Source organism: Mastigoproctus giganteus, chromosome 8, assembly GCF_048544385.1.
Source record: "Mastigoproctus giganteus isolate SK-2022 chromosome 8, ASM4854438v1, whole genome shotgun sequence".
NCBI lineage: Eukaryota > Metazoa > Arthropoda > Arachnida > Uropygi > Thelyphonidae > Mastigoproctus > Mastigoproctus giganteus.
The window spans coordinates 104,460,955-104,481,953 of record NC_143582.1 but is presented as its reverse complement, the minus strand read 5'-3'; the positions used below and the strand labels follow the sequence as shown (position 1 = coordinate 104,481,953).

General features: G+C 37.8%; 1 protein-coding gene across 1 annotated transcript in view; it reads right to left on the bottom strand.

Moving 5' to 3' along the window:
• Positions 1–20,999, bottom strand: part of LOC150081748 (glutamate dehydrogenase, mitochondrial-like) — a 535,860-nt gene that overhangs the window by 243,765 nt on the left and 271,096 nt on the right. The window contains exon 6 of the mRNA XM_090378851.1: positions 15,784–15,921. Within this exon, the coding sequence (XP_090234977.1) occupies positions 15,784–15,921 (138 nt within the window). The remainder of the gene's footprint in view (positions 1–15,783; positions 15,922–20,999) is intronic.

The following is a 20,999-nucleotide window of genomic DNA, read 5'->3' as shown; positions in this document are numbered from 1 at the left end:
GGAGAGGTCATTTTCAGTGAGCATATGGTCTATGACTTGTCCTCTTACACTGATGTCAGAACTACCCCACAGGGTGTTATGTCCATTAAAAAACCCAACAAGTAAGAAAGGGAGAGGCAACTGCATTACACGGTCATCAAGGTCTTTCCAGGCCATGCCATCCCAGGTGGCAAATAAGCAGAACAGACTGTTAATAGTAACCCCACTTTAAGGCAAATTGTTATAGTTTCTATGCTGGTTGTAAGCAGCAATGTCTGAAATGGACTCTTGTTGCTTATGAGAACAGCAACTCCTCTATGAGCACGGCCATCCACAATCCTATCCTTATGAATAATGGTATTGTTACACTATGTTGGGTCATCAATTGCCTTTATACAAGTCTCATGTAAATAAAACCATGCTGATTCATGCTTTTGCAGGAGTGACTTTTTTAAATTTTTTTTTTATTTGGTAGTTGTTGGCGCATCGGCTTCTGTGGCCATAATGCACCTCCCAAGGTTTTTGCAGTACTTTGATCCAAGCCCGAGGTGGGATTCGAACCCGCGACCTTTGGGTTGCCAGGCAGGCACTTTACCCACCTAGCTAGCCCGCTCGGTGGGAGTGACGATGTCTTCTGTATTTTGCAGGAATCCATGACAATTCCACTGTAAAAATTTATCCGTGATTTGGGCTTGGTGGATCCATTTGTCAGCTTCCAAATTAGCATTAGCAGAGGCATATGATGCAAGAAAGCAAGCTTATGCAGCATCAGCCAAGAAAAAAAAAAAAAAAAAAATCCCATTTCACCTCTCCGTTCATTCCAAATACCTGTCCAGCTCAGCCTTAAATTTATTTAGGCTATCAACTTCCACAACAAAGGATGGAAGTCTGTTCCACCAACCAACTACCCACAGGCTAACGGCAAACTTCTGCACATCTATCCTACATCTCTCTTTCCTCAATTTGAATTTATGCCCTCTCAGGTGATTCAGAGCAAGAGAAAGAATCCCATCAGCATTGAGCATGCTCAAACCATTCAAGACTTTATACACCTCAATCAAATCACCTCGCAGGTATCTAGTCTCCAGACACTGTAATTTGCAAAACTTAAGCCTTTCTTCAAAGAGCAACCCTTTGTTCCATTAACTAATCTTGTTGCCCTTCTCTGTACTCGTTCCAACAGCTCTACATCCTTCTTAAAATGAGTCCTCCAGACCTGTATACAGTACTCAAGGTGTGGCCTGACCATGCCTTATACAAGGGGATAATCACCTCCTTATCCCTGCTAGAAAAATTCCTGTATATCATTGACAAGACCATGAGCTACTCTTGCAGACTGTCTGCATGCTGAGAAAACTTCATATCTGCCTGCACAATTACCCCCAGGTCCTTTTCGTTCTCTACCACTGTCAGTGTAGTACCACAGAGTTGATACATTGCTCTAGGGTTGCTGTTTCCCATATGTAGTACTTTACATTTGTCAATGTTAAACTTCATTTGCCACCTCTCAGCCCATCTGTTCAACCTTTCCAGATCCTGTTGAAGAAACATAGTGTCAGTAGTATAGACTTGGTTACAGCCAGCTTATATCTATCATAGGCTTCCATGTCACCCATTAATTTATATGTATCCCATGCATTTTTCTTTTCTGCGATATGTCTCATTAGTTCAGCTGACATCCATTTAGGCCTAATCTTGAACAATAAGTGCAATAAGCCCATCTTCACCTTGGTAACCTGTGTTGTTGTTGTATAAACTACATAACTGGCCTGTGGATTATTTAGAATAAAAGTGTAAGCTGGACCCTGGTTTACAATCATTGTATGCAGTGGTGAGCTATAGTGGGCTCGCATATGCTCTCGAGAGCCCATTGTTATTTTTTTTTAAAAATTTGCGAGCCCATTGTTGAGATGATCATTTATTTTACAAATGAAATCCTGAATGCAATTATTGAGTATCCAGAGCCAAAACTACGGTGGGAAGAGCGAGGCCCCATCCCCATCATTTTAATGGTGCAATCTATCGGTTATATATTTTAAAATTGCTTCATTTTTTATTTAATTACAGTCGGACCTCTGTTTAACGAACTTCTTTATAGTGAATTTTTTTGATTTCTCTTGGTAATTAAATTTAAATAGTTTCTGTTGAACGAAGAAAATTTCCATGTAACGAATGGATTAGGAGAGACAACTGTGTATGCATTGTTCTCACCTCTGGCCTTTAGGCAATTTAGGTAGTTAGAAAGTGCGAATTAAGGATGAAAGGGATTACCATTTCACAATGTTAGTGGTGTCCTCTGCAGTCATATACTGAGAAGTCGCACCAGTCAATATGCTTTCCATAGCCAGTCAGAGGATTAAGAAGATTCTCGATATGGATTATAGCCTCTGGTTAACCTGTGTTGTTGTTCCCCTTTATTCTACAAGAAGTCATACGTTTTTCGGAGAAGTGAGTGATCCACGCCTCCCAGTAAAATTTTTCCTGTCTACATGGTCACTGTAGCTGAATATCCATGTGATTACGACATTTTTCGCTGTATCCACTGCGTTCGCCTCGCTCAAATGGTGTCTGTGGAAGAGGACCAACATTTCCACAAAGACTAAAATCCGACTCTTCCGGACTTTGATCCTGCCCATTCTTCTTTACGGATCGGAAACATGGATTTGTCTCAAGTTAGATTTGAACAAACTTGAGGTATTCCAAATGCGATGCCTGCGGCAGATCTTGGGCATCTCTCTTCGCGACCGCATCACTAATGATACCATCCGCGCCAGATGCCAACAGCAACCAACCATTGCCGACCAAATCCAGAAGCGAAGGCTCAGATGGTTTGGCCACGTACGTAGAATGGGCACGAACAGAATACCATCCACACTCCTTTGGAGACAACGACCCATCCAATGGAGCATCCAACGGACCGCGCCTAGGAAAACGTGGGCCAAGCAAGTGGAAGATGACTTGAAGAGCCGACGTCTCGACCTTAACCAGGCCAGGACTGAAGCCATGGATCGTAAGGTATGGAAGAACATCACAGAGCAAGTCCGAAACCCTGCGGCACCTACAGCAGCATACTGGTTGCGTGGCCAACCGCCTCCCCCAGCTGCCAGCTAAGGACCAAAGAAGAAGAAGTGAGAGTAGCAATGTAGAGAGGGGGGGGATTGAGGCAACTAAGATATTATATAAACTTTATGAAGATGAAATGTTGGCAGATTTTGAAACTTTGTTGAGCCTTTCACTGTGTAGAAAATGTTCTAAAATATAATGACATACAGGCAATAATTAAAAAAAAAAAACTATCACCAATCTCCAAAAAACTAGTGTGAATTAAGGATGATCGCTAAAGAACCTGATATGGGAACTATAAAGATCGGTCATGTTCAAGGCCACGATGAGCAGCTTGTAGCTTGCGGACAGCAATTGTGGGTTGGAGGAATTATTCTACTTTGTGCAAACATTTTGAATAAGAAGTTAAATATTCCGTATTATTAAATCAACTTTTAAATTTGAAATTTCTTAACCATTTAGCACTAATGATCGACATCCTGCAGGAGCTCTCTTACCTTTAGGAAGCTTTACAGATTCACTATGGTAAAAGCATACAAATTAATTATTCGAACTATCAAAGCTATTGTTAATTTGAAAAATTCTGAAGGAATTTTTCAAAGCTAAAACTGAAGGAATTCTGAACTAAAAATTCTGAAGGAATTTATGAAGCTAAAACTGAGAGGATGTTAAAGTGGAAAGAATTTGAAGGAATCAAAATCGAAAGTAAAAAAATTACCTCGTGACAAGTTATTAAATGCATTGTTTTATCCTTAAAGGATAAGTTATTCATGCAACAGGGTGATTTTTAATTAAATAAAGAAAATAACGATACCATTGAAAGAAATTTTAAATATGCTATCCGAAATCGTGGAATGTGAAAAGACTTTCATCACTGTTAACAAAACGGTGAAAAGCAAATAAGTTAGTTTTCTGATAAAATATGAAATAAAAATTAATGATTTTAGAGATTTTGTCGAAGACAGTATCTTTAAAATCGAGTGAAATTACCTTTCCAATTAAGAAAGCCAGAAAATATCTTTTAAACCATTGCGATTAGCAGTGCTGAAGCTAAATGAGCTTTCAGCGTAATGAATATTGTGCGAATGAATGAATAATGTTGACAATTCATTTGAAGATTATGATTACCATACATCTAAATGGAAAAACCACTGCTTCAGTTTGATCCGGATTGTTATGTCAAATCATTCCTTTGTAAACATCGCTCAGCTATTCAGCAAAGCAGAAGATGGACAACAAATATTAATAAAGAAGTAAATTGTATATGGCAATTTTTAGAATAAATTTTTCTTGAATATTTATGAAATAATTTTTTTTGTGTACTTTTTTCTAGAAAGTTTGTTTTCTTTGTAATATTTGTTTTTATATTGTGGAATGCTTAGTGATAGAGACAGAAACACCACAAAGGAGCCAAAAATACTGATAACAGTGTTATTAGTATTTTCAAATATTACAAGTATTACTATGTATTACGATTACTGACAAAGAGATTAAAAAAATTACAGAAACAATAAAATTGGATAGTGATTTGTAAAAAAAAAAAAAAAAATCCAAATTCCCAGGGCCCTCGGAATTTGTCCTGGCTTTCCCCCCCTCTCATCAGGCCTGGGCAAAGGATGCTTGTTTGTTTGTTATTTGGTTTTTAGGAGCATTAGCAACTAAGGCCATATTGCTCCGGGGATATGCAGTGGTCATTCCCTGACCTTTCCGCATCCTCCATATTTGGTGGTGATAAAGGATGCAAAGAAAAACAGCAACAACTTTTTTACTTATTTAAACTCTAGAAGGAAGGAGATGAATCAGATATGTCCACTTGTTATTGATGGTTCAACTGTCGGTGAACCTGCTCAGGTACCTGACAAACTGAATGAGTATTTTGCATCTACATTCACACATGAGGAATTCTGTAGGGAAGTGGTGGCCAGAAGTTTACCAAACTCTAACAGGGAGCTAAATGATTGTATAATAACTGAGAGGGAAATGGAGGAGAAATTGTTGAAATTAAACATAAGAAAGGTCCCTGGGGTGGATTTATTGATTGATTTAGAAATTCTTGGTGCAAGAGCTGTTATGTTTGTTATTTGGTTTTTAGGAGAATTAGCAACTAAGGCCATATTGCTCCGGGAATATGCGGTGGTCATTCCCTGACCTTTCCGCATCCTCCATATTTGGTGGTGACTGGCTCGAACCCCGGTCTAATCAAGAAGCGTGTGCTACGCACTGCTGCTGCTCCTTCCCACCTGGCTACGGAGGTGCCGTGCAAGAGCTACTGCAGCTAAAATGTGCCTGGTAGGTTTTATACAACAGCTTTGTTTTTAGTTGTATGTTGCTGTGAATAGTTTCCAAGAGTCATGGAGTGACTAAAGCTTACTGCAGAGATTATATTTAGTTTCATATTAGATTATAGAAATTTATTTCTTTGAGGAACTGAAAAATGTCTGCTATATTTTAAGTTTACATAAGTAAAAAAGTTGTTGCTGTTTTTCTTTGCATCCTTTACCACCACCAATATGGAGGATGCGGAAAGGTCAGAAAAATGTCTGCTATGAAGTCTGCTGACGAGGCTAGTAGGGGCCAGACGTGTTCAAAGCCGCTAAGTGGATTTTTCTTATTTATTGATTTGAAATTATTGTTTTTCTAAAACTTTTGATTTAAATTTAGTAGTATAGCATTATTTTGTGATTTTCTGATTAATTTGGTGTATCTATTCTTTACTCGGCCTTGCAACTGCATAAAAGTATCGGTAAGGGTATCCACGTGTTACAAGTCGCAACTCCGCTGAACGAGAAGTTTTTTTAGCTATATTTAGCCGCTTATTGAATATTTTTTACATCAAATATTTTTTGTAAGGAGCTTATAGACCTAGTAAGGATCGTTAGTTTATTCTGAATTGAGACAGCGAGATTTGAACGTTAATTAATACTTAAGTGTCCATAGATTTACCGTTCGTAACTTCCCGCCATTGTCTTTGTCATACGATCGTTATATACCGAACCTAGTTAGTATAGTATAGGTTATAATATTTTCAGTGATCGGTAAAATCTATTAAACTTGAACTTCGTTGGCATTTAAATTGTACTTTTAACTAAATACATATACCGACTTAGATTACAAACGTAACATAATTAATTAATAACTGATACGGAAGTTATATAAAGGGAACTCTGAGATAATTAATACTTGACACTAAAAAATATATATCACATTATAACTGTGTTGGGAGAGAAGTTAGGGTTATAAACTGAAATTGAAATTTTATTTAAATTAAAAGAAATCATGACTCAGACCAGAGCAGCAAAACAAAAGGCTCAAGCTAATGGAAGTGCTGTGGCTCAGAGGAAAACTGAGGGGGGCAGTTGCCTTCTGAATCACAGCCTTCTAAAATGCACAGCTTGCATGATGTTTGTGGAGCATTCAGGTACGGGACATGATATTGCCATGGGGGATGTCTTTGTGTGTGCGCGATGCAAGGAGTGTATCGAAATCAGGCAACAACTCAGCGTTCTTATGGGCCTATATGAGAGCTTGAAGGACAGGGTGGATGCCCTCGAAGGAACTAAATTGAGGGGCCCATCAAGCTCTCAGCTGGCCACATCAACGCCAGAGCTTGCACTTGGTCATCGCGCAACACAGCGGCAACCCCCAAGGCAGAATGCGCTGGTCCCAAAGGAACTAGTAGTTGTTGGTGACTATATTGTCAGGGAAACGGGGAACATGCTTTGTAAAAAGGATAGGTGGAACAGGACCAGGGTATGTCTGCCAGGGGCAAAGGTTGATGATGTTGTAGAGCAGATATCAAAAGGTTGTACACGTTGGCACTAATGATATCAAGAGTAGGAGACCGGCAGAATTATTTAACAAGTACAGGTCACTGTTGAAAAAAAGCCGTGAAATAGGGTTGAATTTGAAAGTATCTGCAATTCTGCCCAGACAGGATAGGAGGGAGTATATGATGAGAGCCTTGTTGATCAATTCGGCCCTGGAAAGATTGTGCAAGGCTCAAGGGGTAGAATTTTTTTCAGCCTGGACTGTACTTGTTAACAGGAGAGATTGCTTCTACAGGGATGGGATACACTTAAATAGAAAGGGTGCAAGAATATTTGCTGATGCTATCGAGGCAGTGTTAGATGGGTCCGAAAACTGCTAGCTTGGGGGGAGACAAAGACGAATAGATTAACAGTAGCCACTGGCAGAGGTGAAAGAGATTCTTGCACTGCTTCTATTGGAATGAGCAAAACCTGAAAAACAAGATGCAGGATATTTCAGAGACTGCTGGGAGTCATTGCGGTACAAGTAAACACATGGGTTGTGTTAGGTTAGCTAAGAACAGAAATAGGTGCATGTATACTTGCATGTACACCAATGCTAGGAGTTTAGTACATAAATTTGATGAATTTGAAGTATTGTTCAAAACACCAAAGGCAGATATTGTTGGGATATCAGAGACGTGGTGTCACACAGATATAAGGAATGCAGAACTGGAATTTGGGGAGTACAACGTCTACAGAAAGGATAGACTGGATAGGAAGGGAGGAGGGGTTATGCTATTAGTTAAGAAATACATAAAATCCAGGAAGTGAAGCCAGGGGACATCACTGGACAGTGCAGTATCGAGTCAGTTTGGTGTGACATAAGCATAGGGAAATCAAAATTGAGAGTAGGAGTGTGCTATAGGCCTAATGACTCTGATGAGTATAATAATATATTGTACAGGGAAATAGAGTGGGCCAGTAAATCAGAGTCTTATAATGGGGGATTTTAATTTCCCAGATATTGACTGGAATTTGTGGGTTGGTCACTCGCACACTAGCAAGGCTTTTGTGGATTTATTGGATGATTGTTTTCTACATCAGCATGTTCGTGAGGCAACAAGAGGGAGCAATACTCTTGATCTGATTATCAGTAGTGATTCTTCATGCATTAAGAACCTGCAGATAAATGAACCACTAGGTGGCAGTGATCACAGTGTGTTGAAGTGGGATTTACTCAAGGAGGTAACTACCATCAGAGGTAACGGGAAGGGTTTTTGTTTTCGTAAAGGAGACTATGATGGTCTGAGACAGTATTTAAATTCTATACAGTGGGACCAACTGATGATGTTACCAACAGCAAACTCAAAATGGGAAGCATTCAAGGAACTAATCTTGGTGGCTACCAGGCTTTACAAACCAAATAAGAAATATTGTTCAAGGTTTAGGCCTAAATGGTTGTCAGATGGACTAATGAGACATGTGGCAGAGAAGAAAAATGCATGGGATACATACAAATTAATGGGTGACATGGAAGCCTATGATAGATATAAGTTGGTCTGTAACCAAGTCACAAAGGAGATTAGGCAGGCAAATGCAGACTACGAAAAATCCTTGGCAAAGGATGCAAAGAAAAACAGAAAGGAGTTCTTTACATACTTGAACTCGAGAAGGAAAGGGATGAATCAGATTGGTCCACTGGATATTGATGGTTCAACAGTTGAGGATCCTGCTCAGGTGGCTAACAATCTAAACGAGTATTTTGCATCTACATTAACGCATGAGGAGTTATTCAGGAAGGAGAATGATGTAGGTAAAGTAAACATTGGCAGTGAGCTGGATGATTTTGTAATAACTGAGAGGAAAGTGGAGGAGAGATTGTTGAGGATAAACATAAAAAAGGCACCTGGGGTGGATGGGATCTATCCAGTTATATTAAAGGAGGCAGCAAAGGAAGTATGCAAACCCCTAGCCATAATTATGAGAGCTTCTTTGGACTCAGGGGAGGTACCCATAGACTGGAGATGTGCAAATGTAACCCCAATTCACAAAGGAGGATCAAAGGCTGACACAAGTAATTATAGACCTGTTAGTTTAACTTCTGTTCCAGGAAAATTAATGGAGGCACTAGTTAAAGAAGCACTGCAGGATCATTTAGACAAGACTTCAGTTATAGCTCGGACACAGCATGGTTTTGTTAAGGGGAAGTCTTGCCTGACCAATTTGATTGGATACTATGATGCAGTCACAAAGGAACTGGATGCAGGGAATAACTTCGATATTATATACTTGGATCTAGAAAGGCTTTTGAAACTGTTGCACATGGAAGACTGCTGCACAAATTGGAGCAGTGTGACATTGGAGGCAAATTGCTGCTGTGGATAAAGGGGTGGCTGAGGGGGAGAGGACAGAGAGTGGTAATCAATGGACACTGCTCGTCGTGGACTAATGTTATTAGTGGAGTCGCTCAGGGCTCAGTGTTGGGTCCATTATTGTTTTCTGTATTTATAAATGATATTGATGATGGTATATCAAGCTTAATGTCGAAGTTTGCAGACGATACAAAGGTAGGCACGGTTGTCAAGGACACTACTGACACTATGCTGCTGCAACAGGATCTGGAAAGGTTGAGCAGATGGGCTGAGAGGTGGCAAATGAAGTTTAACATTGACAAATGCAAAGTACTACACATGGGAAACAGCAACCCCAGAGCAACGTATCAACTCTGTGGTAATACACTGACAGTGGTAGAGAATGAAACTGACCTGGGGGTGGTTGTGCAGGCAGATATGAAATTCTCTGAGCAGTGCAAACGGGCTGCAAGAGTAGCTCATAGTGTATTGTCAATGATATATAGGAATTTTTCTAGCAGGGATAAGGAGGTCAGGCCACACCTAGAGTACTGTATACAGGTCTGGAGTCCTCATTTCAAGAAGGATGTAGAGCTGCTGGAATGAGTACAGAGAAGGGCGACAAGATTAGTGAATGGAACAAAGGGGTGCTCTTACGAAGAAAGGCTTAAGTTTTGCAAATTACAGTGTCCAGAGACTAGGCACCAGCGAGGTGATCTGATAGAGGTGTATAAAGCCTTGAATGGTTTGAGCATGCTCAATGCTGATGGGATTCTTCCTCTAGCTCAGAATAATCACCTGAGAGGGCATAAATTCAAATTGAGGATAGACAGATGTAGGATAGACGTGCGGAAATTTGCCTTTAGCCAGCGGGTGGTTGGTTGGTGGAACAGACTTCCATCCCTTGTCGTGGAAGTTGATAGCCTAAATAAGTTTAAGGCTCAGCTGGACAGGTATTTCGAACGAACAGAGGGGTGAAGTGGAAGTGGTTTTTTTTTTTTTTTTTGGCTGATGCTGCATAAGCTTGCTTTCTTGCATCAAATGCCTCTACTAATGCTAATATTTTTTCTATCTTCCAGTATGGTTTTGAGAGTGAGAAAGTGATGTTTGCATATCAACTCATTGAAGCAATTTCAGTGCTCAACTGTGAAAGATGGACATAATTAGTTCATGTTTGTTTGCTCGAAAAGTGGAAGGAGAAGTCAACATGTAGACTGTTTGATTATCAATGGTGTAGACTGCTTCTTCAGCGGAGTCATATTATCTAGGTTAAGATCTCTACTTAGGAGAAGGTTTTTTAATCTCATGCTCACAGGCTTATTGATTCTTTGTTGTTGCTGATAATGTTATTCTCATTCACATGTAAAGAGTTTTCTGTAGGGGTGACCTAGTAAGGATTTTATTTTAGCTGCATAAAAAAAGTAATAGATTTTGTCTTCTAATTTGCAAAGGAGGTTCTTGAGCTTCCGCATACAGGCTCTGCACAGGCAAGGTATGGAAAGCTCCAATGGCTATTTGGAGCATGCAGTGGTGTACTGGATCGAGCCATCTTAGGGCACTAGGTCTTGCCAAGTCAGACTGCGGCACCATAGTCTAACTTAGTAGGCAATATAAACATAGTAGTATTGTTCCATCTGCTCCCCAGGATATAGCAGATAGGATCTTTAAGATATTCATTTTCTTAAGACAGTGGACTCTTATGTGACTGATATGCTTTAGAGAAGTCATTTTTTTTGTCAAAAACAAGTCCTAAGAAACAAACACTATTTTTAATTGGGATGATCTGTTCTTTCAGCCTGAGTTTGGGACCAAGATGGAGGTTCCTTTTTCTGCAGAAATGTATATATACAGTCTTTTGTACAGAAATTCTATATCCATTTCATTCTGGTCATTTTATGAATTTGTTTATGGCTTTGTTTATTGTCGTTCTATTATCCTTATATGTTGTGATGTGTCTTAATAAGAAATGCAGAAATCATCAGCATAAACAGTTGTGAAAATGTTTGGTATTTGTTCTATTACTGTGCTGAAGTGGGCTGCAAAAAGTGTGGTACTTAGTACAGATCCTTGAAGGACCCCTTCTTCCTGATAGTACGTTTTGGAGAGAGTGTTGTTCATTCGAACTTGGAAAGTCCGATTCTTAAGGAATTTGCATATGTAGAGGGGTAGATGTCCTCTAAGGCCAAGTTGATGTAACCTTCTAAGTATACCATAGCACCAAGTGGTATATGTTTCCTCAATACCAAAATTAACCATGACTGGATGTTGTTTTCTGAGAAAAGCATTTCTTACCTGATTTTACAGTTGTATAAGTACATCTAAGGTAGAGTGATTTTTCCGAAAGCCATATTGTGCTGGGTTGAGAAGATCATTATTTTCTAGATACCATGTTAGTCTATTGTTGACCATTTTCTCTAAGATCTTGCCTAAGCAGCTAGTCAAAGTTATGGGGCAATAGTTCTGTGGATCTGATAGGTCTTTTCCCTGTTTTGGGAAAGCTGGTATTATTGCATGGTGCCATTTGTCTGTAAAAGTACTTTCGAGGTATATCTTGTTGAATAGATCTGACAGGACTAATTGGGATTGTTCATCTAATTGTTGTATCATTGCATAGTGTATTTCATCAGGATGGACTGCACTGCGTTTCATCTGTAGCAGAGTTTGTTTTAGTTCTGCTACTGTGAGCAGCAAGTTATATTTATATTGTTCACAGTGCTTGCTGGAAAAGTTTAGGTTTATTTTTTCAGCTTTCTAAGTTCTGAAAGCAGTCGAGTATGAACAATTAGCAGGTGTATTGGCAAGATTTTCGCCAAGCATACTGACAATACCTAACATATTTGTAACCAACTGTCCTTTCCAATTTAGCAATGAAGATGGCTTCATTCGAAAATTGTTTGTCGTGTTTCTGATCTTTTTCCAGATAAGTGTAGCTGGTGTGAAATGGTTATAGTGGATGCAAATTTCATCCAAGTGGCTTGTTTTGCTGATTTTTGTTCTCTCTTCCCTTGAATTGTATCAGGGTCTTCCCTTATCCATTTCTTCTTCAACAAAAATCTCGTTAACGGGTTCTTCTCCGTGGTTTCTTACCTCTATGTCCATTAGTTCTGCCATCTTTTTTTCTGTATTACTTATCCTTTCTTTGTTTATTTTTCTTCTTACACTTTCCGCATTATCTGGTGGTAAAGATAAAGGAGTATTAATCATTTTTTCTTGTTGTTTTTGTGATGGAGATGGATTGTAAAACTCACGAACCCATTCTGAGATGGATTCTCCTGGGGGAATTGTAACATCCATTTGTGTGCCACAACATTTTGAATTAGGTAGTTTCATTTCCAGAGTCTTTTTGATTGTGGTAACCTGAGCATAAGGTTTGTTTGCAATGTTTATTCCAATTACTTTTTTTAGCTTCTTGATATGGAACTCCATTTTCTGCTTTGTATTTTTGTATTATTTTTTTCTTTCTTCCATATTTCACAATCCCTTGAGTATGCAGCATGTTCTTCTTTACAATTTGCACATTTATGGCTTCCAGCTGTGCAAATAGAAGGGGCATGTTCTTGAGAACCATAGTTTGCACATGTTGATTTACCTATATATACTTTCTGTGAGTGACCAAACTTCTGACAGCTGAAACAGCGGAGAGGATTCAGGATTACAGTCTAATATTGCAGTGTAGGTATCCTGCTTTTACTGATCTGGATGGCTTCGGTGTGTTAAAAGTGAGTACCAGATTCCTGGTGGGAGGGGTGATTATCTCTTCTTTTTTAATTGCAATTCTTTTAACACTGATGACTCCTTGTTCCTGAAGTTCAATTTGGATTTCCTCTTTGGGCACATTTAGAAGGTCTCATTCCATAATGACACCTTTTGAGGTATTTAATGTATTGTGTGGGGATACCATTACTGGTTCCTGCAAAGGTTTTCATTTGTAACAATCTTTCGGAGTGTTTAGCATGGGCTGTTTCTAATAAAATATCACCTGATTTTAAGCTTTTAACATTTTTGTCGGTGGGCAGACATAACTCTCAAGGGTCTTTTGTATGAGAAAGAGTGACAACTGGCCTACTGCTTTCATAGTGTTTGAATATATAATAATATATGTTTGAGAATTTAAAGCTTTAACGCAGTTTTTAATCTCTTTGTGGAGACAGAGTCATTTCTATTGCCTTTTCCAGTAAATTTAGAATTATCTCCAAGAGAACTTGATTCCTCATGGATCAGTTCTATTCATGTCTACTGACCCAGTTAATTCCTGGGTATTGGAGTCAGTTCACTCCATTTCGCCCTGGAAGAGAGAGCTTTTCCCCTCCGGCCCTGTTCCCCTCCGGTTACCGGCCCTGCCACGTGGAGGCAGGAGTAGTGTCATCCTGTGACCAAGCACGAGTAGGTTAGTAATTAATATCTATATATATATATATATATATATATACAAGAAAAGAAACCTTTATATACAAGAAAAGAAAAGGTTTTTTTTCTTGTATGTAAAGTTTCTTTATTATAGATTGATTATTTAATTGTGTGTTAATGAAGACTGTAAATAAGGAAACGATTTCTATTTCTAGAAAGAGCGCTAATTTAGAGCGGTGTCACTTGATCACAGAATCGCTTTACACCTGGGGCCCCCTGGGGTGGATGGCATCTATCCAGTTACATTAAGCGAGGCAGCAAAGGAAGTATGCAAATCCTTAGCCATAATTATGAGATCATCCTTGAATTCAGGGGAAGGTACCCATGGACTAGAGATGTGCAAATGCATCTCCAATTTACAAAGGGGGATCAAAGGGTGACAAGAATTTTACAGACCTGTTAGTTTAACTTCTTTTCTGGGAAAAATAATGGTGGTTGCTGTTTTGGTGTTTATTGGCACATTGACAATGGGGATCACAGTGCACCAGTCCATTTGTTATATAATATGTTCTCTGTATGTATATTATTATCTTGATAGAATGTATGAGGGTTAAATATTTTCTGTGGTTATATGTATTATATCTTTATTTACAGTAGATGGTAGACATTAATTGTCTGCATGAACCTTAAAATGTCTGATACATGTTCCCTGTTGCCTAGGATATTTTTGAGAGCTACATTTTGATTTTCTTTATATAATGATGACAAAATCTGTTGTCGATTATTTTCATACGTCAGTCATTCTATGTTTGATTGTTTGAATAGTATTGCATGCTCGGCATCTTGAAAGGTCTTCGACACACAGCAGATAACCACGTGTGATGTGTGTACCAATTCATAATCTGGTCAGAATGATTTCCTCTCTCCTTGATTTCCTCGTGCTCGTTTTCCAATGTTCAACTTTTGGTTTTTATATATATATATATATATATATATAAAAAATCATATAAATTAGAATAAGATTTAAAATAAAAATAAAATAATGCCAGCAGTACGGCAAGACAAGAGCGAAAAGACAAAATTAAACCTATTCAAATCAAGCAAGGAGGGAAGAGAGGGGTAACAAGAGTAAAAATATTGCAGCAGAAACTCTCAATTAATTTAGAAAATCTAAATGTACAAATAATAATTCTTTGAAATTTAAAAGCCAATTAAATAAAAATTTAACAGTGCCCCCTCTGATGGGCACCAGGTCCAAATTTATGTGAAATATCACCAAACAGAGATTTAATCTGCTGGCATTATTTTATTTTTATTTTAAACCTTATTCTACTTTATATGATTATATTTCAAGCATCATGTAGAGGAATATGCTTTTTGCTGCCCCTGATGTATGCTGTACCCTCCTTTTTTATTATGAAATATTCCATTTTCCAACTATTTCAACATTATTTAAATATATATATATATATATAAAAAAAATGCTTAGGTATGCTGCCCAAATTTTCCAACTGGTAATTGTTGCCAGCACCCGTTCACGCAATTCACCTTGCACAACCACCATACCAGGCATTCTTTATTAATTTTTTTACCAACGTTTTTCCAACTGCTAATTGTTACCAGAACCCGTTCATGTGGTTCACCTCACACGACCACCATAACAGGGCATTCTTTATTGTAAGTTTATTTTATCTGTCTTCAATTTTAATAAGCCGCTCTAAGTTTTAAGAAGTGTAAAAATGGCTGAACAGCGTGTAAGAACTTTGAGAAAATGTAGAAGAAATGCTAATGAAACATTAGAGTAGAGATCTAATAGATTAAGAGACCAAAAACATTTAAGAAAGAGAAGTAAGATTGGAAATGAGATGATGGGCAAAACGGCGTAGGACTAATGAAATAGAAGTACTGGATGCGAATAATTAACAAGCTGTAATTAAGGTGGAAGAGCATGACATAGGAAATGTGTTACAACTGTGAGCATTGCAATGCAAGATATTGGGGACGTGAGTTAAACACGTCGAATAAATACACTAAATGCTGTCATGATGGAAAGGTTTCACTTGACCCATTGTTTGCAAATAAACATGGTATTATTAGAAATGAGCCACAGCTCTCAAAAGAGGAAGCAAGCAAACTGGTGATACTGCATCTAATAGGAAAGTATGTGCTAAAATTAATATAGATGGTGTAATATATTCATATTACAGAAAGCATGCAATGAGTATTACATGTATGTGTGTGTGTGTGTATATATATATATATATATATATATCAAATAAAGCAAAAGAAATTACTAGTTTCCAATCTTCTAGCTCTCTTGGATCAATACCATTTGGATTGAAAATACTACCATCCACTTCTATAATGCCTATACACCTGGCTCCAGCACGGTGCAAGTATCGCATTACATGAAGCCCAACATTTCCAAATCCCTTAAAAAAGAATTAAAGAATCCATCACAAGTTAATATGATAAATGATTAAGGTATAAAGGTTAAAATAATACAGTGAAAAAATTAATTACATTTTAAATAATCAAAATATGAAAAATGATCCAATACAATCTAATAACACTGTAGAAACATGAAATTATTCTTTTTTATGTATGCATTGATGACTGGTTATGCATGTAAGCATATTTTCTATCACAAATTATGAGACATGTTTTGGGGTTGTGACAGATGGCTGGTTCCATTGTTGTTTTCTACATTTATTAATGATATTGCTGAAGTCATATCAGGCTTAATATTCACGTTTATGGATGATACAAATGTTAGCAGGGTGGTTGATGAGAGTAATGATAGTATACCACTACAACAGGATCTGGAAAAATTAGGCAGATGGGGCTTGAGAAATGGCAACTGGAACTCTCATCAAGAAAGGCTGCAGTTCTGCAAATTGTAGTCTCTGAAGACTAGGCACCTGTGAGGTGATTTGATTGGGTTGTTTAAGGCAGTGTTCTGTAACCTTTTTCTTTTCGTGGCACACCTTAAGTTATCCATAACAAAACACGGCACATCAAAATGTTAATCACCCAGAAAGTATATTTTACAGTAATGTTAATATAAAAATATGCTATAAGTCACAATAGAATCAATTATTATTGTTTCAACAGAAATTGGCTCATGCACATATTAACATTTTGTGAACCCTAAATCACGGTACAAAAGCAAAACAAAAATTTAAAAAAAAAATTATATTAGTATTAAACCAAATAACTATGCATACCTTCAATGTGATACTTGTGCCTGCTTTGCTGAATACAGACAGCTGATGAGTGGTGGAATTGTTGACAATGCAAGCCTCATTTCTTCATCAATGGACTGAGTCTCTCCCTCTTTGATGTTATTATTTCAGTCAAGGTCAAAAAACCTAGTTCACAAAAATATGTAGCAGAAAATGGTGATAACACATTAATTGCCATCTTGGAGCTAGCCAGGTATTTTTTCCTTATTGACAACCAAAATTTGCCCAACTGCTTCACAATGTTTTAATCACAATGTTCTGTCTGCTTTCAGATCTATTAGTTCCTCTTGTACATTATCGGAAGAGATTTTGCATCCGAACAAATAGAATCCAGTCGAAAATCCTTGAACTTCTACTGCAAGTTATCTAAATGTTCTTTAGAAGTCCATCACCACTTTATTACCAGCAGCAAGCAGCCATACAGGTGGGGACATCTCAAACAACCCATTTGCAATGCGTTGTATCCACAAATCCAGTTTATTCTGAAAGTCTTCAATCTCACCCATATTCGTAAAAAGATTTTTGTTCTTGCCTTGCATTTTTCGGTTCAGCTCATTCAAGTGAACGAAAACAACACTTTACCACGTGACAACTTCTGTACATAGCAGGAGCGTGCCGTGATCAATCCCATTTCCTGATATAAAAGGGAAAAAAGCCACAAATTGAGGAGCTGCGGTTTGATGAAGTTAACAACTTTTAATACTTCGTCCAGCACAACTTTCAGAGCAGATGGCAAAGACTTGGCAACAATGGCTTCATGGTGAATAAGACAATGGTCACATCGTATGTCAGGATTCACTTTGTGCACTGTAGTTACAAATCCTTTAACTCAACCTGTCATGGAAGAGACTACATCTGTGCAAACACTAACATAATCCTTCGATTTAATTCAGTTTGGAGCATATATTCATTAGTAACACGAAATATTTCTTCACTGGTGGCTCACTCGAGTAGCCACCAAGTGAGCAAAAAAAAAAAAAAAAAAAAAGAAAAAGAAATTTGTTGCAATTACATCTCCATCAATGAACTGAATGTTGGCAAGAAGTTGAGCGTGACTGCTAACATCTGTGGACTCATCGATCAGATGTTAGAACTTCCGACTGACTGCTGTTGATTTTCTCCTTCACAACATCTTCAATGTTACTGAACATATCACTGAGTTGACGACTGATTGTGGAATTTTTGAAATTCTATTAGCAGCTTCTGGGTCCAGGAGTATTTTCACCATCTCTTTACAAGCTGGCATTAAAGTTTCGGCTATTGTGTGTGTGTGGCTTTTAGGCCTTCACGATAAGTTCGGCTACTTTATAGCTAGCGTTCCGTACTTTTTTCGAAACATGTACCAACAAAGTCATGAACATTGCCTGTTTTTTGTGTTATTGCAAAAACCGTTGAAAATAATTGATATCTTTGCATGCCAGAGAAATGCCATTTCAGTTTACTGGGAACCACACTTGGGGACTGGGCATGTTTTATCACTGCACCAGAAAAAAACCAAAAGACAAATAATTATCACTATACTGTCTGCACACTAATTTTTGTTTCTTTTTTTTTTTTTGGGCTCATCACTTTCAGTACTTGCACTCATGGATGGATGGAATACTCCTTACGGAGCTTGTCCATTGTTAAAAAAAAAAAAATAGTAAAATCAACAATGTTATGGCTTGTGATCACAGGTTTCTGACTATTTCAGAGCACAGCTGTAAGGAAACTGAAAGTAATAGGCAGGACCAATACGCTTCAAATATGAAATCAAGCCAATAAAATAATAAAAGACAGACGATGATTTGCTAATCCTTACATTTTTAAGGAACAGCACGTACTTATCTAGCTTTAACAAGGGGCATCTTATTTCAGTCAGTGCAGCAACAAAACGAGAAATATTGGAAGGGCAAAGACAACTTTAAGAAAGCAAGTGTTGGATACTCACATGACAAAATAATTTACTGCCCCGCACGTAAGACATTGTATTTCAGTAAAAATGGCATATTGTGAAATATAACAATGAGTAGCATTACAAACATATATATATATAAACTATAATTGGAAGTAAATAATGTACAGTTAATTTCTTACAATAGGTAAAAGTTCTCAGTAGTCAATTTTTAATCATAATACATATAGTATTATTTACAGGTATACAGGTTCAGCAAAGTTTGCGGCACACTGGTTTAAGGCTTTGAATGGATTGGGGAAGCTCAATGCTGATGCATTCTTCCTCTTCCTCAGTCTATGCACATGAGGAGGCAACTGAAGAAGGATAGTTGTAGAATAGATATGTGGAAGTTTGCCTTTAGCCAACAGGTGGCTGATTGGTGGGAAAAATTCCATCTGTTGTAAGAGTAAGGACAAACTATTGGGGGGAAATGGAAAGTTTTTTTTTTTTTTTTTTTTTTTTTTCCTGATGCTGTATAAGCTAGCTTTCTTGCATCATTTTTTTTCCACTATTAATTTTAATACTAATTATACAGACTGTTATTTTGTTTTATAATGATGGATGACATTGATGGCAGGGATAATCTACCCTTATATGAAGAAGTCACACCACCTAGATCTACTAAGTGCAAAAGCTAAAATAACAAGTTCTTTTAAAGCCGATTTGAATCAACTGATAATTCAAAAAAATAAGTGGAACTTGGAAGACTGCAAGTGGAAAGGGACCATGTCTATTTGTGAATTGAATGAGGAAGTGTACAAGTCGTTTAGATCTTTTTTGCAGATAAGTTTGTTCTGTTAGTAAAAACACATTAAAGGCTTAAGGTTACTAGCAAGGTTCAGAAACTACTGATTCTTCAGAGGTGAATATTTCTTCTTCATTCTCCTGTGGAATGAAAAAAAAAAAAAAAAAAAAAAATTCCTGGTCTAAATACTTCTCCATCAACAGAGACAACTGCTTAAACTCATCATCCCGGAAATTGGGGATGATGAGTTTAAGTACGGCTTGTATAATGCATTTAGAAAGGATAGGGTAGATAGAAGGGTGGTGGGGTAATGCTTCTTATCAGAAGCAGCCTGAGTGTGACGATAGCTTTCCCGGATTCAGACATTTCACATGCTAGTATAGAGTCTGTATGGTGTGAGATAGTTGGAAACAAAGGTATAATGCGAGTAGGAGTAATCTACAGACCAGGTGATTTTGAAGATTATGACAAAAGCCTCTACATGCAAATGGAATGGGCAGGTAAGCGTCAATGCCTTATTATGGGTGATTCAATTTGCCTCTAATTGATTGGAGTAAATGGGAAGGAAACTCGACATGGGGAACAAAATTTTTAAATCAACTAGATGACTGTTATTTGTATCAACATGTCAGTCAAAGTACTAGAGAAAAGAATATCCTAGACCTCATCATCACACATGAATCAGATGACATAACAGGGTTGACAGTAGAGGAACCAGTAGCAGGAAGTGATCACGGAGTTCTACGGTGGATGATGACGAGAGAGGTAGCAGAAGTAAAATGGAAAGGAATGGGTTTTAATTTCAGAAAAGGAAATTACGATGCCTTAAGGTACTACATGGCCTCTATTAATTGGGTAGATATTGTGCAGAAAATGAATACATTTGAACTGTGGTACACTTTTAAAACATTAATCACAGATGCCTTCAATGCATTTATACCATTAAAGAGGTACTCCACGAGGAGGGTTCCAAGTTGGATGAATAGTGAAGTTGCCACATTACTTGAGCAGAAAAAGGTGGCATGGAAAGGTTACAGAGCAATAAAAAGTACTGAGGCCTATAACAGCTACAAGGTGATGTGTAATAGAGCCAAAGAAAAGGTTCGGCAGGCAAAGCAGTTTATGAGAAATCACTAGCAAACAGAGCAAAGAGGGGGGGATAAAGAATCTTCACATATATAAATGCCAAGAAGAGCAGGACAAACCAGATCGGACCTTTACGTAAGGGAAAGGGGATAGTAATAAATACACCAGCTGCCGTTGCAGATGAACTCAACAGTTATTTTGCATCGATATTTACAAATGAAAAACCTTTTGTGGCAATGGGAAATTGTGGGAGCGAAGTTAAAAAATATGTAATTAATGATATTGAAATTTTGCAAGATTATTTCATGAAAAAACTTTCGAGCCTACAGACCAGTAAGGCTCCTGGAGCTGATGGAATATACCCTATAATCTTAAGGGAGGCGGCAAGCGAGTGCATTGAACCATTGAGGCTAATTATGCGAGCATCGCTAGACTCTGGGGAGATTTCCTTGGATTGGAAAAGTGCAAATGTATCTCCCATACATAAGGGTGGCTCTA